Source organism: Sus scrofa, chromosome 14, assembly GCF_054392235.1.
Source record: "Sus scrofa isolate SSC_HxYL_T2T_F1_AM1 chromosome 14, Sscrofa_HxYL_maternal_Yorkshire_Landrace_v2.0, whole genome shotgun sequence".
Lineage (NCBI taxonomy): Eukaryota > Metazoa > Chordata > Mammalia > Artiodactyla > Suidae > Sus > Sus scrofa.
The window spans coordinates 100130765-100152015 of record NC_139396.1 but is presented as its reverse complement, the minus strand read 5'-3'; the positions used below and the strand labels follow the sequence as shown (position 1 = coordinate 100152015).

General features: G+C 51.2%; 2 protein-coding genes and 1 long non-coding RNA gene across 3 annotated transcripts in view; 2 read left to right on the top strand and 1 right to left on the bottom strand.

Moving 5' to 3' along the window:
• Positions 1 to 350: 350 nt before the first annotated feature.
• On the top strand, positions 351 to 4270 carry ZNF503 (zinc finger protein 503). The gene is made up of 2 exons (XM_021073148.2): positions 351 to 991; positions 1717 to 4270. Exons 1-2 carry the CDS (start codon positions 689 to 691, stop codon positions 3349 to 3351), a joined length of 1938 nt encoding a protein of 645 aa, XP_020928807.1. The 5' UTR covers positions 351 to 688; the 3' UTR covers positions 3352 to 4270.
• LOC106507128 (uncharacterized) overlaps positions 3847 to 21251 on the bottom strand; it is a 136868-nt gene continuing 119463 nt past the window's right edge. Inside the window, exon 8 of the mRNA XM_021073149.2 lies at positions 3847 to 5275. Coding sequence (XP_020928808.2) covers positions 4563 to 5275 — 713 coding nt within the window. The 3' untranslated portion in view covers positions 3847 to 4562. The remainder of the gene's footprint in view (positions 5276 to 21251) is intronic.
• On the top strand, positions 5485 to 16846 carry LOC146396890 (uncharacterized). Its single transcript, XR_014828176.1, has 2 exons — positions 5485 to 6037; positions 9381 to 16846. It is a non-coding gene; the product is annotated as an uncharacterized LOC146396890 (long non-coding RNA).

Sequence of the window (21251 nt, the reverse complement as noted above, 5' to 3'; positions counted from 1 at the left end):
CTATTCCTCATACGCACCCTCCTGCAAAAGGTTTCAGTTTATTCTCGAGCTGGGGAAAGGAAGGACGACGAGGAAGAAAAAAGAGGGAGGCGGCAGATAGCAAACGTAGAATAAATGTCCAGCTCGTCCTCCGAGCGAAATCAAGGGAGGGGACACGCAGGGGGAGAGGCGAAGTGGGAGCTGCCCATTAAAACCAGTGCTGAGAGTCCTGGCGGCGGCGGCAGCAGCGGCGCGGGACGCGTCACATCCCCTTGACCCTCCAATCACCTCGGGCTCCCATTTGATTGGAAGGCGGCAAAGGCTTTAATCTCCCCCTCGGTGCAGCTGCTTTTGAAGTGAGTTTCCTCGCCAGAGCCCCGGCTGGACAGGCAGCGGCTCACATCGCAGAGCGCAGCGCCAGCGCCGGGCCGCGAGTGCGCAGCGCAGGGGCACAGCCCGAGGCGGATACGGCGAGCCACCCGGCACTCCCGCAGTCGGGCCGGCTCCTCCCGCTCGGCCACGGCTCCGCTGCGGGCCACCCAGGATTATTCGCTTCTGGCTCCAGGCGCCGAGAAGGCGCGCTGGGCGCCGGTGGCCGCCTCGCCAGCTCCTCCTGCTGCTCCTGCTCCCTGGGCGAGCGCGCAGCCCCGAGCCCGCCCCGCGCCTCGCGGAGCCCTCCCCCCGCTGCTCCCATGCGCGCGGGTGGGTCATGAGCACAGCGCCCTCGCTTTCTGCCCTAAGAAGCAGTAAGCACAGCGGCGGCGGCGGCGGCAGCAGTGCGGACCCTGCCTGGACCAGCGCGCTCTCTGGAAATAGCTCCGGCCCCGGCCCAGGCTCGTCCCCGGCCGGCAGCACCAAGCCTTTTGTGCACGCCGTGCCCCCCTCTGACCCTCTCCGCCAGGCTAACCGCCTGCCTATCAAGGTGCTGAAGATGCTGACCGCACGGACTGGCCACATTTTGCACCCCGAATACCTGCAGCCCTTGCCTTCCACTCCTGTCAGCCCCATAGAGGTAAAGACCCTATCCCCGGATCGCGCTGGGACCACCACCCGGCTGCTGCTCTCGGGATCTGGGGGTTGGAAGGTGGGGGTATCGGAGTGATTCAGCTTCGGGATGGGGGGAGAGGATAGTGCTCCCGCACCTTAAAACTAGGGTGGAAAGGGGGGAGGAGGTAGAACGGGGTGTGAATGCTGAGAGACAAGGCAGCCAAAACTTGTTTCTCCCTTTGGTATTAAAACGCCTTCCACGACTCAGGCCCCCTTACTTTCAGCCCAGAAGACCTACTGGAGTCCAAAATATGGTTGGTTCCAAAGTCGCAGTCCTCCGGTTCCCCAGAAGCTGGTTATTTGTGCACAGCCTCTAAGGCGCCAACTGCCCTAGCCCTTACTCGGAAGAATTAGGGATGGGGTGGGGGAGAGGGCTACAGTTCTAGGTCAAAGAGTCAGAAACCAAAACATTTTGTGCGGTTTGTTTTGTTTTGTTTTGTTTCCAAATCCATTTATCCCTGAGAGGACGGAGAAGATCCTGATGGTGGGGTTGGGGGGGGGAAGGGTGCTGTCGCCTTTCTCAAAAGCAAGAATGTGTGTATGTAGAAGGGGTGTCGCCTAGAATTGCGCCTTGGGGCTGGGAGGATCTTTGCAGGTCGTTACAGAGGTGCGTTTGAAACCTAAAAGCCAGGATTCTAAAGGGTTTCCCCTTCTTTCTTTGTTTCCCCCCCCCCACGTCTGACCCCACAGCTTGATGCCAAGAAGAGCCCGCTAGCGCTGTTGGCCCAAACATGCTCGCAGATCGGGAAGCCCGACCCCTCGCCCTCTTCCAAACTCTCCTCCGTCGCTTCCAACGGGGGCGGCGCGGGCGGTGCTGGCGGCGGCGCCGGGGGCGACAAGGACGCAAAGTCGGGCCCCCTCAAGCTAAGCGACATCGGCGTGGAGGACAAGTCGAGTTTCAAGCCGTACTCCAAACCGGGCTCGGATAAGAAGGAGCCGGGAGGCGGCGGCGGCGGAGGCGGGGGCGGCGGGGGCGGCGGCGGGGGGGTTTCGACGGAGAAATCCGGATTCCGGGTACCGAGCGCCACCTGCCAGCCATTCACGCCCAGGACAGGCAGCCCAAGCTCCAGCGCCTCGGCCTGCTCGCCAGGAGGCATGCTGCCTTCGGCCGGGGGCGGCCCGGAGGGCAAGGACGACAAGAAGGACCAAGAGGCAGGCGGCGGCGGTGGCGGCAGCAAGGGCTCTGGGGGCACCTCGGCCGAAGGGGGACCCACGGGGCTGGCGCACGGCCGGATTAGCTGTGGCGGCGGGATTAATGTGGACGTGAACCAGCACCCAGATGGGGGCCCCGGGGGCAAAGCTCTAGGCTCGGACTGCGGCGGCTCATCGGGCTCCAGCTCGGGCTCGGGCCCCAGCGCGCCAACCTCCTCCTCGGTATTGGGTTCTGGGCTGGTAGCCCCCGTATCGCCCTACAAGCCGGGCCAGACTGTTTTCCCTCTGCCTCCCGCAGGCATGACCTACCCAGGCAGCCTGGCTGGGGCCTATGCCGGCTACCCGCCCCAGTTCCTGCCACACGGCGTGGCGCTCGACCCCACCAAGCCCGGCAGCCTGGTGGGGGCGCAGCTGGCGGCGGCCGCGGCGGGCTCCCTGGGCTGCAGTAAGCCCGCCGGCTCGAGCCCCTTGGCTGGGGCGTCGCCGCCGTCCGTGATGACAGCCAGTTTGTGCCGGGACCCGTACTGCCTCAGCTACCACTGCGCTAGCCACCTGGCTGGGGCAGCGGCAGCCAGCGCATCGTGCGCTCACGATCCAGCCGCGGCGGCTGCGGCTCTCAAGTCCGGATACCCGCTGGTGTACCCCACACACCCGCTGCACGGTGTGCACTCATCGCTAACCGCTGCAGCCGCCGCCGGCGCTACACCGCCCTCTCTGGCCGGCCACCCCCTCTACCCCTACGGCTTCATGCTCCCTAACGACCCACTCCCCCACATCTGCAACTGGGTGTCGGCCAACGGGCCTTGTGACAAGCGCTTCGCTACGTCCGAAGAGCTGCTGAGCCACTTGCGGACCCATACGGCCTTCCCCGGGACAGACAAACTGCTGTCGGGCTACCCCAGCTCTTCGTCTCTGGCCAGCGCCGCAGCGGCCGCCATGGCTTGCCACATGCACATCCCCACGTCGGGCGCTCCAGGCAGCCCCGGGACGCTGGCGCTACGCAGCCCTCACCACGCGCTGGGACTCAGCAGCCGCTATCACCCCTACTCCAAGAGCCCGCTCCCCACGCCCGGCGCTCCCGTGCCGGTGCCCGCCGCCACCGGACCCTACTACTCCCCCTACGCTCTCTACGGACAGAGACTGACCACGGCCTCGGCACTGGGGTACCAGTGAGGGCGGTTGGGAGGGCCATCGAAGAAGAGTAAAGAACTGGGGGGGGTGGGAAGGAGCCGAGGGAGGGGCGGGAACAGGGCAGAGGCTCCTGTCTCCCGGGCGTGGGGATGACCCGGGCCAGGAAAGGAAAAAAAAATGTACCGTATCTATCTACCCGAAACAGCGACAGAGACCGGGTGGGAAACTCCCCTTTCCCCCACCTCTCATCTCTCCACCCAAACTTTATAAAAGTTGAAAAATATCATTTGACTTTTTATAGAAAAAGAAGGAAAAAAATAATTGAGAAAGTGTTCATCTGAGGACTGCATCGGTGGACACTGGTATTTATTTATGTTAGCTCCAAGCGGACCCGTGGTTCAGAAGTGCATTATTTAGTTTGAGCTCCGTAGGTAAAAAGGAAGAGGGGGAAAAAATTAAAACTTGAGGGTAAAAATGTGGAAAACAAACCCTCCCGTCCCTTGTAGATTATAAATAAATACAAAACCGCCACAGAACTAGAGGTCTTCTCTTTAATGTTACTTTAAAATTGCTATGATTGTATTGTACGTTCTTATTTAATGTCTGATTGAAACACAAATTTACATGCATGTTTGTTACAAAAAATGAAAAAAAAACAAAACAAGTCACAATTTGTCAGCTCTGATTTCAAATTGCAATTATTTTTAAGGTGTATACCATCGAAAGAGAATGGGTATTTTTTTGTATGTATTCTGGAAGAAAACAAAAAAAAAAAAGGAAAAACAATTCTATTCCAAAACCTCATTTGCCTTATTTTGTTCTTTAAAAGGAACACTTAACTATTTTTAATTTTTAAGTCCACCCGCTGAGAAGGGGACAAGTAAGGTTTACGTCATGTACTAAAATAATAGACAATGTATCGCTTTAAAGATTAAAATTCCGTATATTTGATGTATTAAAAGGTTTTACTTCTTATTATTATCTTTTTTATTTTTTGGTTAAAGAGAAAGAAGAGCATGGCGGTTTCAGCAGCAGCGGGTTCTCTGGGCCTCTCGGCTACTCCATCCCAGGACCTTGGCCGCATTTCCGACTGTTTTGATGTGATTTTCAGGAAGAGGCAAAGGCTTCAGAAGAGCTGGCCAGTTGTGGGGCTGGCCTTCGAAAATATTTTTTAAAGGGGTTTCACAGTTTGGAAAGATAGCGTCCTTAGCTATCGCTCATTTCGTTTAATTTTTCCCCCAGCTGCTGGTTTGTTAAAAGTGAAAGGAAAGGGGGGTGGGGAATTTTTTAAATTCCCCTGTCGAGAATTTTGGGAGTTTGAGTTTCGTTTTGCTCAGAGCGGCGCAGGTCGGACTCGGCCGCCCAGCCTCGGCCTGGGGGAGGTGCCGCTCCCCGCGTCCCTCTCCTCGCTCTCCAAGCATCCCCTGTCCCAGGCGGGAGACTGGGATCGATTGGGGGTCGGAGGGCGCTTGAGAACCTGTTTCCCAGGCCTGGGGAGGAGAGCGCGCCGGAGCCCTCTTGTCCCTAGGGAGAAAAGGAGTTTTGCTCTTCGCTTCTTCTTCTGGCTGCCGAGGGCCAGAGGCAGCCACCAGCCTACCCCTCCAGGCAACCCCCTCCCCGCCCGGCTGCTTCCTCTCTCCAGAGGCCGGACCCGCGGCTGGCTGGCGCCGCGGCTGCTTTTCCACGTCCCGATTTCTCCGCAGTCTGCAGTCTATCCCGGTCTGCGCCGCGGGACAGAGCACCGGGGCCCGGGATCCAGAAGCCCCTACCAATCCGGCCAGGTCAGGATCTGGGCTCCCATTCTCGGCCTCGTTGGGGCGACCAGGTGGACGCCGTCTGAGGTTCTGGGTTTCAAGCTCTGCTCCGCCGAGGCGCGGGGTGGAGGGACCCTCTATCCTGGCGCGGATCCCCACAGTGCGCACCGCTCCCTTTTGTCTCCCCAACTTGAGCAGCGGGACTGAGCTGCCTAAAGCGCACAAGGAATCAAGCAGAGAAGAGCTCTAATCTTTTCTTTCTTTTTTTTTTTTTTTTTGCGGGGGGGAGGATAGGGTCCAAGCGGCCCCCCCACCATCTCTCTCTCTCTCTCTCTCACACACACACACACACACACACACACACACACACACACACACACACACCCATGCTCTCCAGGCCCGGGGACGAGCTTTGGTTTCTGGCTTTTTGGGCGCTGCCCCGCCGGGTCCACAGGAGTTCTGGGTCCAGAGCGTGCCTTTCCTGGGATCCTGCGACCCCGGAGTCGCGGCGCTGAGCGCGCACCCTGAACTCTCCTCTCTCCGGAGTCAGGCAGTTCTGGATTCTCCGAGCCCCCGGCCTTCCTAGGTGTCAAGCTCCCCCTACTGCCTCGGGAAGCTCACCGCGGCGCAGAGGCAGTCCTTCGGCCTCCGGCCTCGGTCATTCAACCGCGCGGCCCCTGCTGCCATTTGCTCGGGGGTTGGTGACTCTGAGATTTTCCACTCTCCCCCCAGCGTCAGTCTCACGCCTGAGGGGCCTGTTCCCGGGTTGCACGCAAAACAGCCCCAGCGACCTCCGGGACGCCACGGGGAGCTCCCAGGCCTCCACCTGGAGAGGACTTGGTAGAGGAAGACAGCCTCCGTGCCGCCTACACGGAGCCAGGCAGCCTTCAGCGCCTCCGAGCCGCCTGCCCGCACTCGCCGACTGGAGGAACCGGAGCTGGCGCCCGAGACGCTGCAGCCCTACTCCCACTCTGGTACGGCAAAGACAGGCTGGGCTGGGCCCGGCTAGGCCCGGTGGATTGAGAACCTCAAATCATGGGGCGGGTTGTCGCCCTCAGGCTCTTGGACAGACACCCTCCCCCCTAAATGGAATGGGAGGACGTTCTAGGAGGTGTTGCGGCCCCAGTCCCGACAGACTCCAGTGCCCACGGCTTGAGACGTGAAGGCGAGGCCCTTGCTCACCTCTCACCAGCACCAGCACCAGCCCCGATCCCCCGGCCACTCCGCCCCACACGCTTCGCCCTCCTTGGCCTCGCGCCTTCCTACAGGGGTTCCTGGGCCACCACGCCTCGCCCGCCAGGACCCACTTGGGCGGGGAAGGACACAGAAATTCCCCAGTCCTGGAATTTCAAGTCTGAGACTGTTAGGGAGACGAACTGGGCACGTTCGTGCCTTCACGCCCACTCCCGGTATTTTATTAACAAAAATCAAACTCAAAACGCCCTGAAATTTTAATGAAAGCTTCTTCCGGGCTGCAAAATTCTGGAGCTGGGAGCTAGGGGCCGGGGGTTGGGGGAAGAAAGCGTTCCCCGACGTGTGAGAAGGAGCTAAGTCAGCCAGGGCGCGGGGTTAGTGAGGGGAGGGTGCCAATAACTGCTGCAGGTCCAGGCCAGGTGCGACACAGCCAACGGGGAACAGCCGCCCCATCCGCGCTGCCGCCCCAGGCCCTCTCCAGCTGTCTGCTGAACCGCCTGCGGATCCCCGAGCGCCGGCCCGCTGCCGCTGAAGCCCGAGCGGAACTCGGCGTGTCCGCCAGGCGGCGCTGCGGAGCGCAGCGGAGCGGCCAGGACACCCGGAACCCTGGCCAGGGCTCAGGTCGCCGGCTGGGTGGTCATTCCAAGACCCCGCGCCTCCACCTTGGTATCATTTTAGGAGTGGTGTCCCGGAGCCCCCTCCTTGTAGTTCCTCTCTCTTCTCCCGCTGCTAAACACATCCTCCGCGCTTCTCCACCTGCTCTAGTTTCTGGTTGTGGGCCCCTGGCTCTCTTTCTCTGTCCTAGAAGAGTTGGCCCAGTTGTCAAGGGCCCCTCCCCCACCCAGGGAACTCCTATGGCCTATGGCCGCCCAGACTCCGACAGGACACCTTGCCTGCCAAAGCGAAGTGATCTCCACACATTCATGCATTCATTCACCCTCATTCTCTGATTATTTCCTATGACCTGCCTATGCCTTGCCAAGGACTGTCACTTTCTACACTTACCCCTAACACAGATGAAGAAACTGAGGCTAAGTCCTGGAAGTCAGTGGCAAGGCCAGCAGAGAATACTCAAGCTTGTCCCTCTATTCAACCACTGCCCCCATCTGTACTTCTGTTGGTGACACCGAGTGACCCTGAGTGACCCTGGTGTCTGTGCGCTGGGTGGTCTTTAAGCAGTAAGAAATAGTAGATGAAAAGCTCTCCTAGTTAATGAATTCCCCATGCTTTGCAAAAGGTGTAAAAGTTGCCTATAAGGTGAGGCTTCTTGCTGCAAGGCCATGTGATGGCCTCTTCTGCACCTAGTGGTGTAGGGATCCTCACCTACTGAGGCTATAGGTCCGGTGGTGCTTGGAGCAACTGCAAAGCTCAGGATGATCTGTTCATTCTGTTATGGACTATGCCCAGCCCATATTATCCTGTATCATCCCATTTAAACCTCGCAACAATTCCAAGAGGCTGTTAGAACATTTACCCCCATTTTACAGATGAGGAAACTGAGGCTCTGCCAGAGAAGCTTGAGGTCACATAGCTAGTGAGTGACGCAGTCTACTCAGAGGTTCTCACCTTTTTTGCTCTTACCTGAGAGGATTTGAAAGCATAACAATTCCTAGGAGGCGGAGATTCTGTTTCAGCAGGGAGAGAGTGTGGTGGGCATAATTGTTGTATATTTTTTAAGTTATCGGTGTTATCGCTATTATTATTATTTTACTTTTTATTATGGAGATTTTCCAACATACACAAAGGTAGAGAGAATGGTATACTAGACTCCCATAAACCCATCACCCAGCCTCAACAGTTATTTACTCATGGCCAATCCTGTTCCCTCCCTACCCAGTTCACCTTGCCTCTCCCACCCCATTAATTTGAAGTGAATATAGATGTCACATCATTTCACTTCCTCAGGTGTCAGTCACCTCCAGCCAGACTCCCGATTTAGGGCTCATCCCGCTGCCTCCCTCAGGTGAGGTTTAAGTTCAGTTAGTGCAAAGCTGGGAAGCCATTTCTCTTAGACCCAGAGCCCTAGCTAGCACTTTACCCTACCTTGTGCTGAGGATCCCCCAAAGTTCCAGGAATACTGATCTCTCTCTGCCCAGTGTGACCCCCGAGCTTACCCAGGGAGGTGTCTGGGCTGCAAAAGGACTCTTGAGCCCCTGATGAGGCAACAGCAGTTCCTGATGGGACATCCATAGCACAAGGGGCATTCTGAGTGTCAGCATGGCTTAAAGCCATGTGGTGATGTGCAAAGATCACACAATTTGGGATCAGGCAGCCCTAAATTAAACTTTTAGCCCCACCACTGGCTCAACTCACTCAGTTCTTCTGGGCCCCAGTTTTATCATCTGTAAAATAGGACTGTTGGTACCAACCTAACAGGGATTGTCGCGAGGCTCAAACGAAATTATTAATGTGAAAATTCCCAACCTACTATCTAGCCCCTACTTGCTCTTAGTAAAGACAGATTTATTCCCTTCTCTCTTCCCAAAATATAGTTTCATGATGACCAGACTCCCTGCTCAAGAACTATCTGTGACTCCCTGGGATTCACTGGCTCAAGTTCTGACTCTACTATCTGGCTATGAGAGCACCATCATCATGGTTCATCTTCTGACCTGGTCTCTCTTTGCCTGCTATACCTTGTGTCTCACCAGTCTTCACAATCCAGACCTTTTACCCACCAGCTAGCCCCTCAACACCTTGGCTGGTGGTGCTCATCATACACTATTTCCTTGGAATCCCTTCCTTCCTCCCCATTCCTCAAAGTTCTCTCAAGACTCATCTCTTCCAGGAAGCCCTCCAGCTTTTCCCCACCACCACCCACTGACTATTCCCTCACTTTGCCTTCCCTTAGCACTTAATGGAATAGAAGTGAGTAGAGGTATAAAGAGGCCACTGGACTAGGAATGAGGACCCTATGGATTTGAGTGGTGCCTCTTCATCATTAGGTGACTGTGGACAAGTCACTTATGGCCTCTGTGAAGCTTGCCTCCAAAGTGGCATCTGTCTGTGCATACCATGGGCCACACACTGATCAACAATAATAGTGTTAATAAGCAGCATGCATGGCACTCTTACCTCGAGGCACTCATCTAGTCCTATTACCATTGTCTCCTCCTTTTACAGGTGAGGAAACCAAGGACTAAAGAGAAGTCACATATCTGGGCTCCAGAGCCAGAGTCCTTAACCACTGTACTGCACTGTGCTGGTCCCTGTGCCTGGAATCTTTGTCCTCTGTCTTCTCTCCATAATTACCAGCAACTCAAAACTCCTGCTTCAAATCTCAGGCCAGCATCACCTCCTCCCGGAAGCCCCCCACATTCTTCACATTGGATTCAGTGCCCTTCTCATTGCTCCTGTAGTACCTGTCCATCCCATCATACTCTCTACATTTTCCTCACAGCCTGGGCCCTGAACACAGCAGGAGGGTTTGTCTCCTGTACCTTTTTCTAGCTCTGACAGCCAGCATGGTACCTGGAACATAGTAGATGTTCGATAAATGTTAGAGGGAAGGTGAGAAAGGGAAGGAAGGAAGACAGAAAGGGATGGGGGAGTGGCATGGAGACGGAATGGAGGAAAGTTGTGAAAGAATTGGGCCCTCTTGGGCAGGATGATTCTTCCAGAGAGAGCAGAAGTAGCAGTTGGCTTAGAGGAACTGTGGACACCTTTGCCCTTCCACAAAATGAGGCCCAGTGAGCTTCCACATATCAGTTAGAAACTGCATCTGCTGACGATGACAAAGACCCTTAAAGAGTAGCTTAAAGAATATGGATATTCTCTTCTCTCAGGATGGAGGTGGACAGTCCAGGCTAAAAATGGCCCTTGGTTATCAGGGACCCAGGATGCTCTGTCTTTGGCTATATCAGACCAACCAAGAAGTTTTTTGTTTTTTTGGGTTGTTTTTTTTTTCTTTTTACAGCTGCACCTGCAGCATATGGAAATTCCTGGGCTAGGGGTCAAATCAGAGCTGCAGCTGCCAGCCTGCGCTACAGCCACAGCAATATCAGATTCAAGCCACATCTGCAAGCTATGCTACAGCTTGTGGCAACACTAGATCCTTAACCCACTGAGTGAGGCCAGGCATCGAAGCCGCATCCTTACAGAGACTACATTGGGTTTTGAACCTGCTGAGCCCCAGTGGGAACTCTGCCACCAGGAAGCTTTCCTCCTCGCATCATCTAAGTCCAAGATGGCTGCTTGAGCTCAGCAACCATCACCTCATTCCAGGCAACAGGAAGGAGCAGTGAAAAGAGGTAAAAGGGTCCCCTCCCTTTTAATGAGACTTTCTGGAATCCACTGACAACTTCTCAGCTTATACCTCATTGGGCAGACTCTAACCACATGGCCACACTTAGCTGCAAGGAAGGCTGGGACCTGTTTAGTTGGGTACACTGTTGCCTGAAATAAACTCAGGGTTCTGTTACTCAGGGGAGTAACAGCAGCAAGGGTGGGAGTTAGGGTAGAACATCAGTAGACTCCTCAGCAAGCCACAGACAGGGTCACCCAGAACTGGAGTCAGGAAGCAGCTCTCTTGGTGGTGGCCTTCCAGGGGGTCACTGGTTGGTGGCTTGTACCTCTAAACCACATATTCTTGTTGACAAAGGAGACAAAGCCCTCAGACATTGTAACTCTTGTTCGTTTTTGGTGCTCAGAGTTGCCCACTACAATGATTTAGAGTGGGATTTGTCAAAAGTAATTTTTATCCCTATTAAGATCTTTGGTTAGAGATCTATTCATTTTAGCCCTGAACCCCTCTCACACAATACCAATCCAGGAAGAAGCAATTGTCTTTGAAAAACAACAACAACAAGAAAATCCCATGGGGTCAGAGTTCCTATTGTGACTCAATGGATTAAGATCCCAATATAGTGTCCGTGAGGATGAGGGTTCAATCCCTGGCCTCGATCAGTGGGTTAAGGATCTGGTGTTGTCGCAAGCTGTGGCATAGGTCACACATGCGACTTGGATATGGTGTTGCTGTGGCTGTGGCAGAGGTCTCAGCTGCAGTTCATATTTGAACCTTAGCCTGGGAACTTCCATATGCCACAGATGCGGCCCTTAAAAAAAAAAAAAAAAATCCCAGGGAGTGACATTGTAAACCTACCTCCCCCCCTCTTCCACGTTACTGGAAAAAAACTGAAGACAGCCTCCAACTCAAAACAGAAGCAAATCAATGCTAAGTCAAGTCTACACTAACCCTACCTTCAATCATTATAGTGTAACTACAGAAATCTAAAAGAAACAAGACACAACCATAAAGAACACAAATGCTATCACTTACACCACTCGAGCGAGTTTGAATCATGCCTCCCACATATACCTGCACTTGGCCCTTGGGGACCACCTATGCCAGATTCTGGAGAGTGCAGGAGCAGGGTGTAGGTGGAGCTTGGAGAAAGGAAAAGGAGACTCCTAGGACCCGAAGGGGTGATGAGAAAGCAGGAACAGGGATGCATGTATGGGAGCAGCTTGGCTGCCCTGCTGCTGGAAGCTTTCTCAGTTTTAAGTCTAACAAGGAAGACACATTTCAGAGTTCTGGGCTGATTTCTTTGCATCTCTCTGTGTGTCTCTGACAGTTTTCTCTCACGGGCTTTAGAAACATCCCTCCCCTACTTCCTCCAGGGGCAGCTCCTGTGGAGTGGGAATTCTATACCCTCCGCATCAATAGGTCTTAAGCCTTTTGTGGGCTGAGGGATGGATGCAGAAACCACAGCTTTTTTTTTTTTTTTTTTTTTTTGAGAATCTACTAAAGGCAATGGCCCCTCTTTATAGAAATAAGTACATGTATGCTCAACATTGGAAAATCATTTCAGGTAATTTCTGGGCCTGCATATTTTAAATCTCTGATCTTAAAGGAAATCCAAGAATCAAATATAAAAAGAGCATGCCTTTGGGAAACACCCTGAGGGACTCTGGGTTTTTCCTTTTTACATTTTCCTGACCAAGGCGACATTCCAACTACTCTGTATAATTAGCTATAAGGAATAACACTTTATGACAACCTACTGCAGGCCAGTGTTAACATATGCAACCTTCACAATAACCCTATGAAGTGGGCACTATCATTGGCCCCACTTTATAGATGAGGAAACTGAAGCACAGAGAGATAAAGTGACTTGCCCAAGATCACACAGCCAGGAAGTGGCAGGGCTGGGATTAGGATTATAAACTGTTAGGACTCCAGGGCCATCTTTTTTGTGCTTTTCACCACTCCATAGTGGCCCTTACCTCTTGGTACACTGAAGCCACACAAATCGACCTAACCCTAATGCAGCTATCAGGCTCTGCCCAGTAGTATGCTGGAATCAGCTCAACCTGGCTCACAAGAGCCAACTGTGCGCATCTCTTCCCAACCCCTGCTATGATGATAGCTTGAAATCAGCCATGCTGGGAGTATTTACACCACAGCAATTGGCAGATACCATAAGTGAAGGCTTTCCCCTCAGAGAGCTGTTATGAAGCATTTACTAGCACGCCACTGGACCCACTTATTCTAGCCCCACTCAGATAGCTGCAACCTGCAGATCCAGCTACCTGGGGATCCTCCTAGCCAGTGAGGAGGACTTGGATGTAGTCTGCTGCCTTCAGGCTGAGCGTGTGGGGTAAGAGGGAGAATGGAGCCTCCTCTCTGACCCCACCATATGCAGGCTGTCTTCCAGCTGCCCTCAGCACCTTCCCTCTCCTAGAAGCCAGGCCTGGTCATCTGGAGTCCAGATCTTTTATACCACAGCAGACTGACCATTGTGGGACGATTCTGACAGCACACCTGATGTAGGGGGCCCTTGGCTGCCTAAAAGCTACAGCTGCCTTCCCAGCTCTGTACCCTTGTCAATGGACCCTTAGCTATTGATTTCAGCCTGAGATGGTTTAAGCCTGTCCCTCTGGGGTTGGCCCCTCTCTCCAGCCCCACTAGATTCCAGCCCTGCTTCCTCTTCTCTACCTTCAGGGAGCACCCAGCAAACTGCCCAGCTGGGACCAAGACAGCTGAGACAGTGCACATTTTCTGATTTTTGTCCACAGGGAAACCCCATCCAACAGCAAGGATTCCAGTGGGCCAGGCCTACACTGGAGGCTTCCGTATGCCCTCTCAGCAAAAGTCTCAGACCACAGGAAAGAAAATAGATTAATATAATTTAGTGAGCATTTTCCTTGTGCCAAGAGCTTTATATTATCTTTTTTTTTTAATTCCTATAAGATCTCTAGGAAATAAGTATTAATCTATATTAACCTATTAATAATCTATTAGACTATATTTATCTCATGTTAAAAAAGAGAAGGAGTTTCCACCACAGTGCAGTGGGTTAAGAATTCGATTGCAGCAGTTCGGGTCACTGAGGAGGTGCAGGTTTAATCTCTGGCCCGGCTCAGTGGGTTAAATGGATCCAGCATTGCTGTGACTGTGACTCGGATTCATTTCCTGGCCCGGGAACATCCATATGCCACAGGTGTGGCCATCAAAAATTAAATTAAATTAAAAGCAAATAAATAAATATAAGTGAGATTCAGAGAGGTTAGGTAACATGCCTGAAGTCACACAGCTAACAAGTGGTGAGCTGAAATTCAAGGCCAGAGGTGTCTCATTCCAAAGCCCATCCCTGTAAAGCCTGAGTACTTCAACTGACAGGCACTGCCCTCAAAGCAGACAGAAAGTCCATGGCTGCTGCTTCCCCAGCCCTCAGGGAAAAGTGGGAAGGGCAGCCCCTCCTGCCTCCCTTCGGGTTCCCTGGGGGAAGTCCCCAAGGTGAAAGGGACTACAACCTCTGTCACCTGTAGCAAAATGACTGCCCTTCTAAGCTGTGATCCTCCAGACATAGAAAGTGAGTGTTCACTGGCAAGCATGTAATGAATACCTACTGCATACTTAGCATCCTCTTAGGCATGGAAGCAGTGAGAAGGTGACTGGGACATGGTGTCTACCCTCAAATAATGTACTATCCAGTCTAATGAGCCACAGGAACAAGCGCTGCCTTAAGGAGGCTGTGATAAGGGCCATCCTCACAGGGTTAATTCCAAAAAGAAGATGCGGAAGTCATCAGGGAGGCGGTAACACCTGAGCTGAAGAGCCATTTGATGGGTGGAAAATGGGGGATTCAGGAAAACAGGAGGAGTAACCAACAGGATCCAAGGCATGGAGACAGGACAGCCTGTTAGGGAGGTGTCAGGGAGGTGGCTGAGCAGAGGGAGTGGCTGGGGATGTGGTGGGAACAGATGTACCCTGTGCTTCAATAAGCAGTAGGGAGCCATCAGAGGTCTTGGAGCAGAGGAGTGCCATCATGGGATGGAACAGGAGGACTGGAGATAGAGATGAAGGCATAAGGTGGTTCAGAGAGAAGAAAGAGAGAGCTGGGAGCAGGGGAGGGGCTGCACGACAGGCAAAGCAAGGACAGTAGCAGGGGACAGCGAGGAAGGAGAATGGACCAGATGCAGTGAAGAGCAGGGGCTGGAAAGGAGAGAGGAAGGACAATGTGATCCTGAGTTCTTAGCCTATGGGCTACGCTGCTGTGCCAGAGACCCCTGAGTACAGTGACTCAGAAGGAAATTTCTCCTGGGACTCTGTTATCTGTGCTGGTGAGGCTGCTCTGCTTCATGCATGATGTCATTCAGGGACCTCCCCCCCACCTGCCGTGTTGGTGTTCCTTCATCCCCTAGGATACTGTGCTCATAGGCATTGCGCCCACCCACGGGAAGGGGAGAGAGAGGAAGTCCAGGGCAAGCAGGGTCCTCTTGAACAAGTGAGGAGGAAGGTGCTGATAGCCATCTGGCCACATCCAGTTGCAAAGGAGGCTGTGAAATGGAGTTTCTGCCCCAGTGGCCATGTGCCCGGAAGACGGAGAGAATGGATTTGGGGATGGAGGGCTCCCCAGGAGTCAGCCACATCTGGGTACTGGCAGAAATTCCGAGGGAGACCAGGCTTTGGCAGGGAGATACAGAGTGTAGGTTTTGTATGGGTGGAGTTTCTCCTGCCTGCAGGGGGTCAGGGCTGGAGATGTAAGTCTGTGAGTAGCAAGCAGAAGAGAGAGCTGAAACTTGGGGTATGAGGGATATGGATCCGGGAGAGAAAACAGGAAACAAAAATGGGATTGAGGGTGGAGCCTGCGACTCTTGACAAAGGCCTATGAGGAACAGTCATTTTGCCAATAGTATTTTCTTTCTTTTCTTCAAAAAAAATATTTTTTGGTGTTTTTTTGTTTTTTTGTTTTGTTTTGTTTTGTTTTTGTTTTTTTTTTTGGCCAGGCCTGTGGCATGTGGAAGTTCCTAGGCCAGAGACTGAACCTTTCCGCAGCAATGACAATGGCAGGTCCTTAACCCACTGAGCCACCAGGGAACTCCTCTTTTTAATCTTTTTAATTGAAGTACAGTTGATTTACGATATTGTATTAGTCAGGTGTACAACATAATGATTCATTATCTTTACAGCTTATACTCCACTTAAAGTTATTACAAAATAATAGCTATGTTTCCCTGTACTATACAATATATCCTTATTTATTTATTTTCTACATAGCAGTTTGTATCTCTTAATCTGATCCCCCTATCTCGCCCCTTCTCCCTTCCCTCTCCCCACTGGTAATCACTAGTTTGTCCTGTTGTATCTCTGTGAGACTGTTTCTGTTTTGTGATACACATTTGTTTTATTTTTTAGATTCCACATCTAAGTGATAACAGAGTATTTGTCTTTCTCTGTCTGACTTATTAAGTATAATACTCTCTAGATCCATCTACATCATTGCAAATGGCAGAATTTTCTTTTTTCTTTTCTTTTCTTTTTTTTTTTTTTGTCTTTTGTCTTTTTAGGGCTGCACCCACAGCATATGGACGTTCCCAGGCTAGGGGTCAAGTCGGAGCTGTAGCTACCAGCCTACACCAGAGCCACCGCATGACAGACCTGAGCCGCATCTGTGACCTACACCACAGCTCACAGCAACACTGTATCCTTAACCCACTGAGCAAAGCCAGGGATCAAACACAACCTCATGGTTCCTAGTCAGATTTGCTTCCACTGCGCCGTGACAGGAACTCTGAATTTTATTTTTTATGGCTAATACTCCATGGACTATACATATATACACTACATCTTTATCCATTTATCTGTTGATGGGCCTTTAGGTTGCTTCCAAATCTTTTGCCAATAAATCTTTTCCAAAGATGGTAGCACCAATATATCCCATCCATATATTCCTCTTACACTATGAAACTGACACTCCTTCCTCAGTGGGTGGGATCGAAGTTCCTTCCCCTTGAATCTGGGTAGGCTTGTGATGAGAACAGCAGTGACACTATGTCATACTGGAGGTTGTCAGGACAGGTGACTTCACCTCCTTTAGGGATGCTCACCCTGGAAACTCTGTGCTGTGAAGAAACCAAATGGCCACTTGGACAGAACACATGTAGGTATGATGGCAACAGCCCCAGCTGAAGTCCCAGCCAACAGTGGCATCCACTGCCAGCATGGAGTGACGAGACTCAGAAGATTCCAGCCCCCAGCCTCAGGTCACCCTGAGCAGGGCAGAGATGAGCCCTCCCCGCAAAACCTCAACCAAGTTGCCAATTCCTGAGCAAAATAAATGGTGTTATTGTTTTAAGCCACTCAATTTTGGAGTCTTTTTCTTGTAATAATAGGTAACTGATATGGGTCAGAAGCGCTTTTGCCATCCTAGGAGAATGCCCCAAGCCACACAGAAAAGGGCGATGCCAGGCTGGCCCTGCCCATTCCCATACCTCTCTTCCTATTTGCCTTCTGCTTGTCCCTTCTCCCACTGTGACAAGTCCCTTTATCTGTGTTTCTAGCCCACAGCTCGTGCCCCTGGACCCCCAGTATGGTCACCTCTCTGGCCCTTTCAGGCTGAGCCCTCAGCTTAGCCCCACAGTCCCCCCTGCAAAGGACATTCCCAGGCTGCACTCTCTCTCTCTCTATCCTGAGGGTGGTCTGGTGGCACAGAGGTGGCAGGAGAGCAGGGGGCTTGTCAAACACAAGAGATGGGAAGGTCTCTGTGTTTTCTTTAATACATCCACTTCCCCTTAGAATATCTGCCTAAGAAACAAAGTTCAAATGTGGAGAGACAGAGGGACAAGAGTCACAGGGGAAAAAACTCTGTATCCAAGAGGCAGACCCAGGGGAACAGGGATGGGGAGGTGGTTGGAAGCACCCCATCGTGGGGGGACAAGAGGCCTCAGAAGGCATCTGGCCCGGATCCCCAAGGAGGTGGCAGTAGGTGGGGAGAAGAGGGTGGTAGGGAGGTAAGTACAGCCAAGAATGCCAGAGCATTATGAGGGCACACTGCGAAATGCCCACCACAATCAAATTAGGTAACTCATCCATCATCTCACACAGTCACTGTGTGTGTGTGTGTGTGTGTGTGTGTGTGTGTGTGGTGAAAACACTTAATATCTACTCTCAGCAAGTTTCAAGTATATAATAACAGTGTTATTGACTATAATTGCTATGTTGTATATAATATTCCCAGAACATATTCATCTTATAACTTTAAGTTTATATGTTTTGACCAACATCTCACTCCTTCTACCCCCCCCCCCCGCCCACTCCCAGGCAAACACTCCTCTACTCGTTGCTTCTATGGGTTTGACAATTTTAGATTATATTTGTGTCATCGTGTAGTGTTTGTTCTTCTCTGTTTGGCTTGTTTCACTTAACATAATGTTCCAGATTCATCCATGTTGTTGAAAATAGCAGGATTTCCTTCTTTTTTCTGGCTGAATAATATCCATGGCATGCATATGTGTGTGTGTGTGTGTGTGTGTGTGTGTGTGTGTGTGTGTGCGCGCACATTTTCTTTGTCCATTCATCCATCCACAGACAATAGGTTGATTCTATACCCTGGCTATTGTGAATAGTGCTATAATCGACATGGGACTACAGGTAACTTTTAGAGATAAAGATGCCATTTCCTTTGGATATGTACCCAGAAGTAGGGTTGCTGGATCATACGGTAGCTCTACTTTTAATTTTTTGAGGAACCTCCATCCTATTATCCACAATGGCTGTTCCAATTTACATTCCCAGCAAGAATGTAAAGGGGTCTCTTCTCTCCATATCCTCAACAACACTTGTTAGCTCATCTTTTTGAGAATGGCCATCCTAACAGATGTGAGGTGAGAGCTCATTGTAGTTTTGCTTTGCATTTCCCTGATGATTAGTGATGTTGAGTACTTTTCACCTTCCTTTTGGTCATTTGCATGTCTTCTTTGGAAAAAAAAAAAAGTCGATTCAGGTCCTTTGCCCATTTTTAAATGGGTTATTTGTATTTTTTCAATCAAGTTGTATGAATTCACTTGTTTGGGATATTAATCCCTTAACAGATACATGCTTTGCAAATATTTTCTCCCATTGTATAGGATGCCTTTTCATTTTTTTTTTTTTAAATGAGAGTTTCAATGTTTATTTCAGGTTCTCTCTTGTTTATTTGGTTTTTTTTTTTTTTTTTTTTTTTTTTTTTTTTTTTTTTTTGCCACACAGGCAGTATGTGGAAATTTCTGGGCCAGGCATTGAACCTATGCCACACAGCAGCAATCAGAGCCACAGAGGTGAGAAACACAGAAGTCTCTACCTGCTAAGCCATCAGAGACCTCCCTTATTTTGTTGACTGTTTCCTTTGCTGTACAGAAGCTTTTTAGTTTGATGCAATTCCACTTGCCCATTTTTGCTTTCATTGTAAGTGCTTTTGGTGTCATATCCAAAAAAAGCACTACCAATACCAATGTGAAGGAGTTTTTCCCTTACATTTCATTCTGGGAGAAGAAAATAGCATCAAGTCTTACATTTAAGTCTTTGGCTAATTTTTGTGTATGATGTAAGATAACGGTATGTTGATTTCTTGGAGGTTCATCCTTATGCCTGGCATCAAATTCTACAATCCCAGGACTGTGTCCAAAGTCCCCTCTCCATGCATCCTGAGAGTTCAATACTAGGACCAATGGCTGACAAGGCAAAAGTCTGGCCACTGATCAAGTAGCTGAAATACTGATTGATTGATAGATCAATTAAGTACTCAACAGATTGCCAAATCAATGACTGATGGACAGACTGGCTGCCTGAGGACAGGTTCACACCTTATGTACCTTTATCTTAACCAGCATTTAGCATAGGGCCTGGCTCAGAATAAATGCACAGGGCCTGGCTCATACAGCTGCAAGAGAGGCTGGGAAATGCAGACTTTATCTTATTCAAATCAATTATAAACTAGAGTTCTAGTACAGGGGGGAGAAAAGGAGACTGGAGAGTGGAGGGCCACTGTGGCCTCTGCTGTGAGGGGGCAGTGACAAGCTCTGGTTAAGGGATACAGGCATCTGAGGGCCACATCTCAGGGTCAGAGGCGAGTCTGCATGGAGCAATGAAATGAAATTCCCTCTTCTGCAAAACTTGCAGTGGTCCACAATTTCTCCCCTTGACCCATCAGTGTCCTAGGGAGGTGCTGGCCTGACATGCAGAGAGAGGCCACCTGTGCCCATTGAAATGATTGCTTTCTTTTTCTAAAGACCTAGCCTTGAAGAAGTGTGATCTTACATCATCTATAATTCTGCTCATCACAAAATCTTCCTAAGGTTCCTATTTAAGACCTGGCCCCAGTGCTCCTGATTATTGTTGATATTAAATTCTTTTATTTTTCTTTTTACAGTTGCACCTACAGTTCCCTGGTGGGGGGTGGAATCAGAGCTGCAACTGACAGCCTACCCGACAGCCACAGCAACACAGGATCTGAGCTGCATCTGCAACCTAAGCCACAGGTTGCAGCAATGCCAGATCCTGAACCCACTGAGCAAGGCCAGGGATAGAACCTGCATCCTCACAGTGTCAGGATCTTAACCCACTGAGTCACAACAGGAACGCTGATGTTAAATTCTTTGCAGACAGGACCCATTCAGAGTCACAGGTTTCCATTCAGGAGTAAGAAGCAAAAGTCCTGAAAATTCTCCCTCCTTTCACTTTGCTAAAATGGCCTCATTCTGAGCCAAATGGCAATCTCAGTGTACAGGTACTGTGCCAAGCTCCAGGGCCCCATGGCTTGGCTTCAAATTCCAACTCTGTCCCGACCGGCTCTGTGACCTTGGCCACATCATTCATCTTCCCCTGGGGCCTCAGTTTCCTCATCCATAACATGGGATGAGAATAATAATACCAGCCTCATGGGGTGGTGTCCCTGGTGAGAACAGGACCTGACAATTGTTAAGAACTCAAAGACTCTTATGTGTTCTCAGTCATTTTAGGCCTGTGCTTTCTGCCTCCCCAGCGTATTGAGGGGTAAACAGCCCCATCTCAATCATCTCATGTGCCCCCTCCCCCATGCCCAGAGTGGAGAGTCCCACTGCCAGGTCACTATGGATGCAGAGAGGGCATGGGTTGAGCAAGTCTGTGGTTTACATGCTTCTGTTCCAACCCAGGTGCCAGGTGCCCTCCTCTCTGCCCTCTGCTTCAGCACATCCCACCCTGTGGTGCCCAGGTGGCCAGTGCTGTGCTGTGGGTGCATGGTGCCCACCCCCAGCCACTCCACTTGGAAGAAGCATGGGCGGGGGTGGGGGGGACCCTAACACACAGACCCTCCTACACACCTTGTACTCCAATCACCCCTCTCCCGGAGCAAAGGATAACGGGGTGAAAATGAAATTTGCCAGGGAGCTTCCCTCTGGTTCCTTGAGTGTCACTTTTCTGCGTATTTATGGTAATCATTCCTGCAACAAAAACAGTGACTTCACTGTCTAAATAATAAGGTAATTTGTTACAGCTAATTACTCAAGGACTTCCTTAATCTCAGTTAAAAGATCCGAGAGGATTCCTGCCCCTTCTCATCCCAGTGTTCCTGAAGATCCCCTTAATGTATTCTGGATCACAGATTAGTGGGGAGCCAAGAATGGTCCGTGCTGGGCAGAACTGCTAAAATCCATCCCAGCAACGTGAAGCGGTGATTTATTGTGACATGGAATGTGGGACATTTCCCCAGCTTTTGTGATTGTGGTAATGAAGCTGTAAACCAAATAGCATGA

What these genes read in the sequence shown, in the direction of transcription:
- ZNF503 (XM_021073148.2), top strand. Translation starts at nt 689, where the DNA reads ATGAGCACAGCGCCCTCGCTTTCTGCCCTAAGAAGCAGTAAGCACAGC. An exon ending in CTCCTGTCAGCCCCATAGAG is followed by an intron (nt 992 to 1,716) that starts GTAAAGACCCTA and finishes CTGACCCCACAG; the next exon opens with CTTGATGCCAAGAAGAGCCC.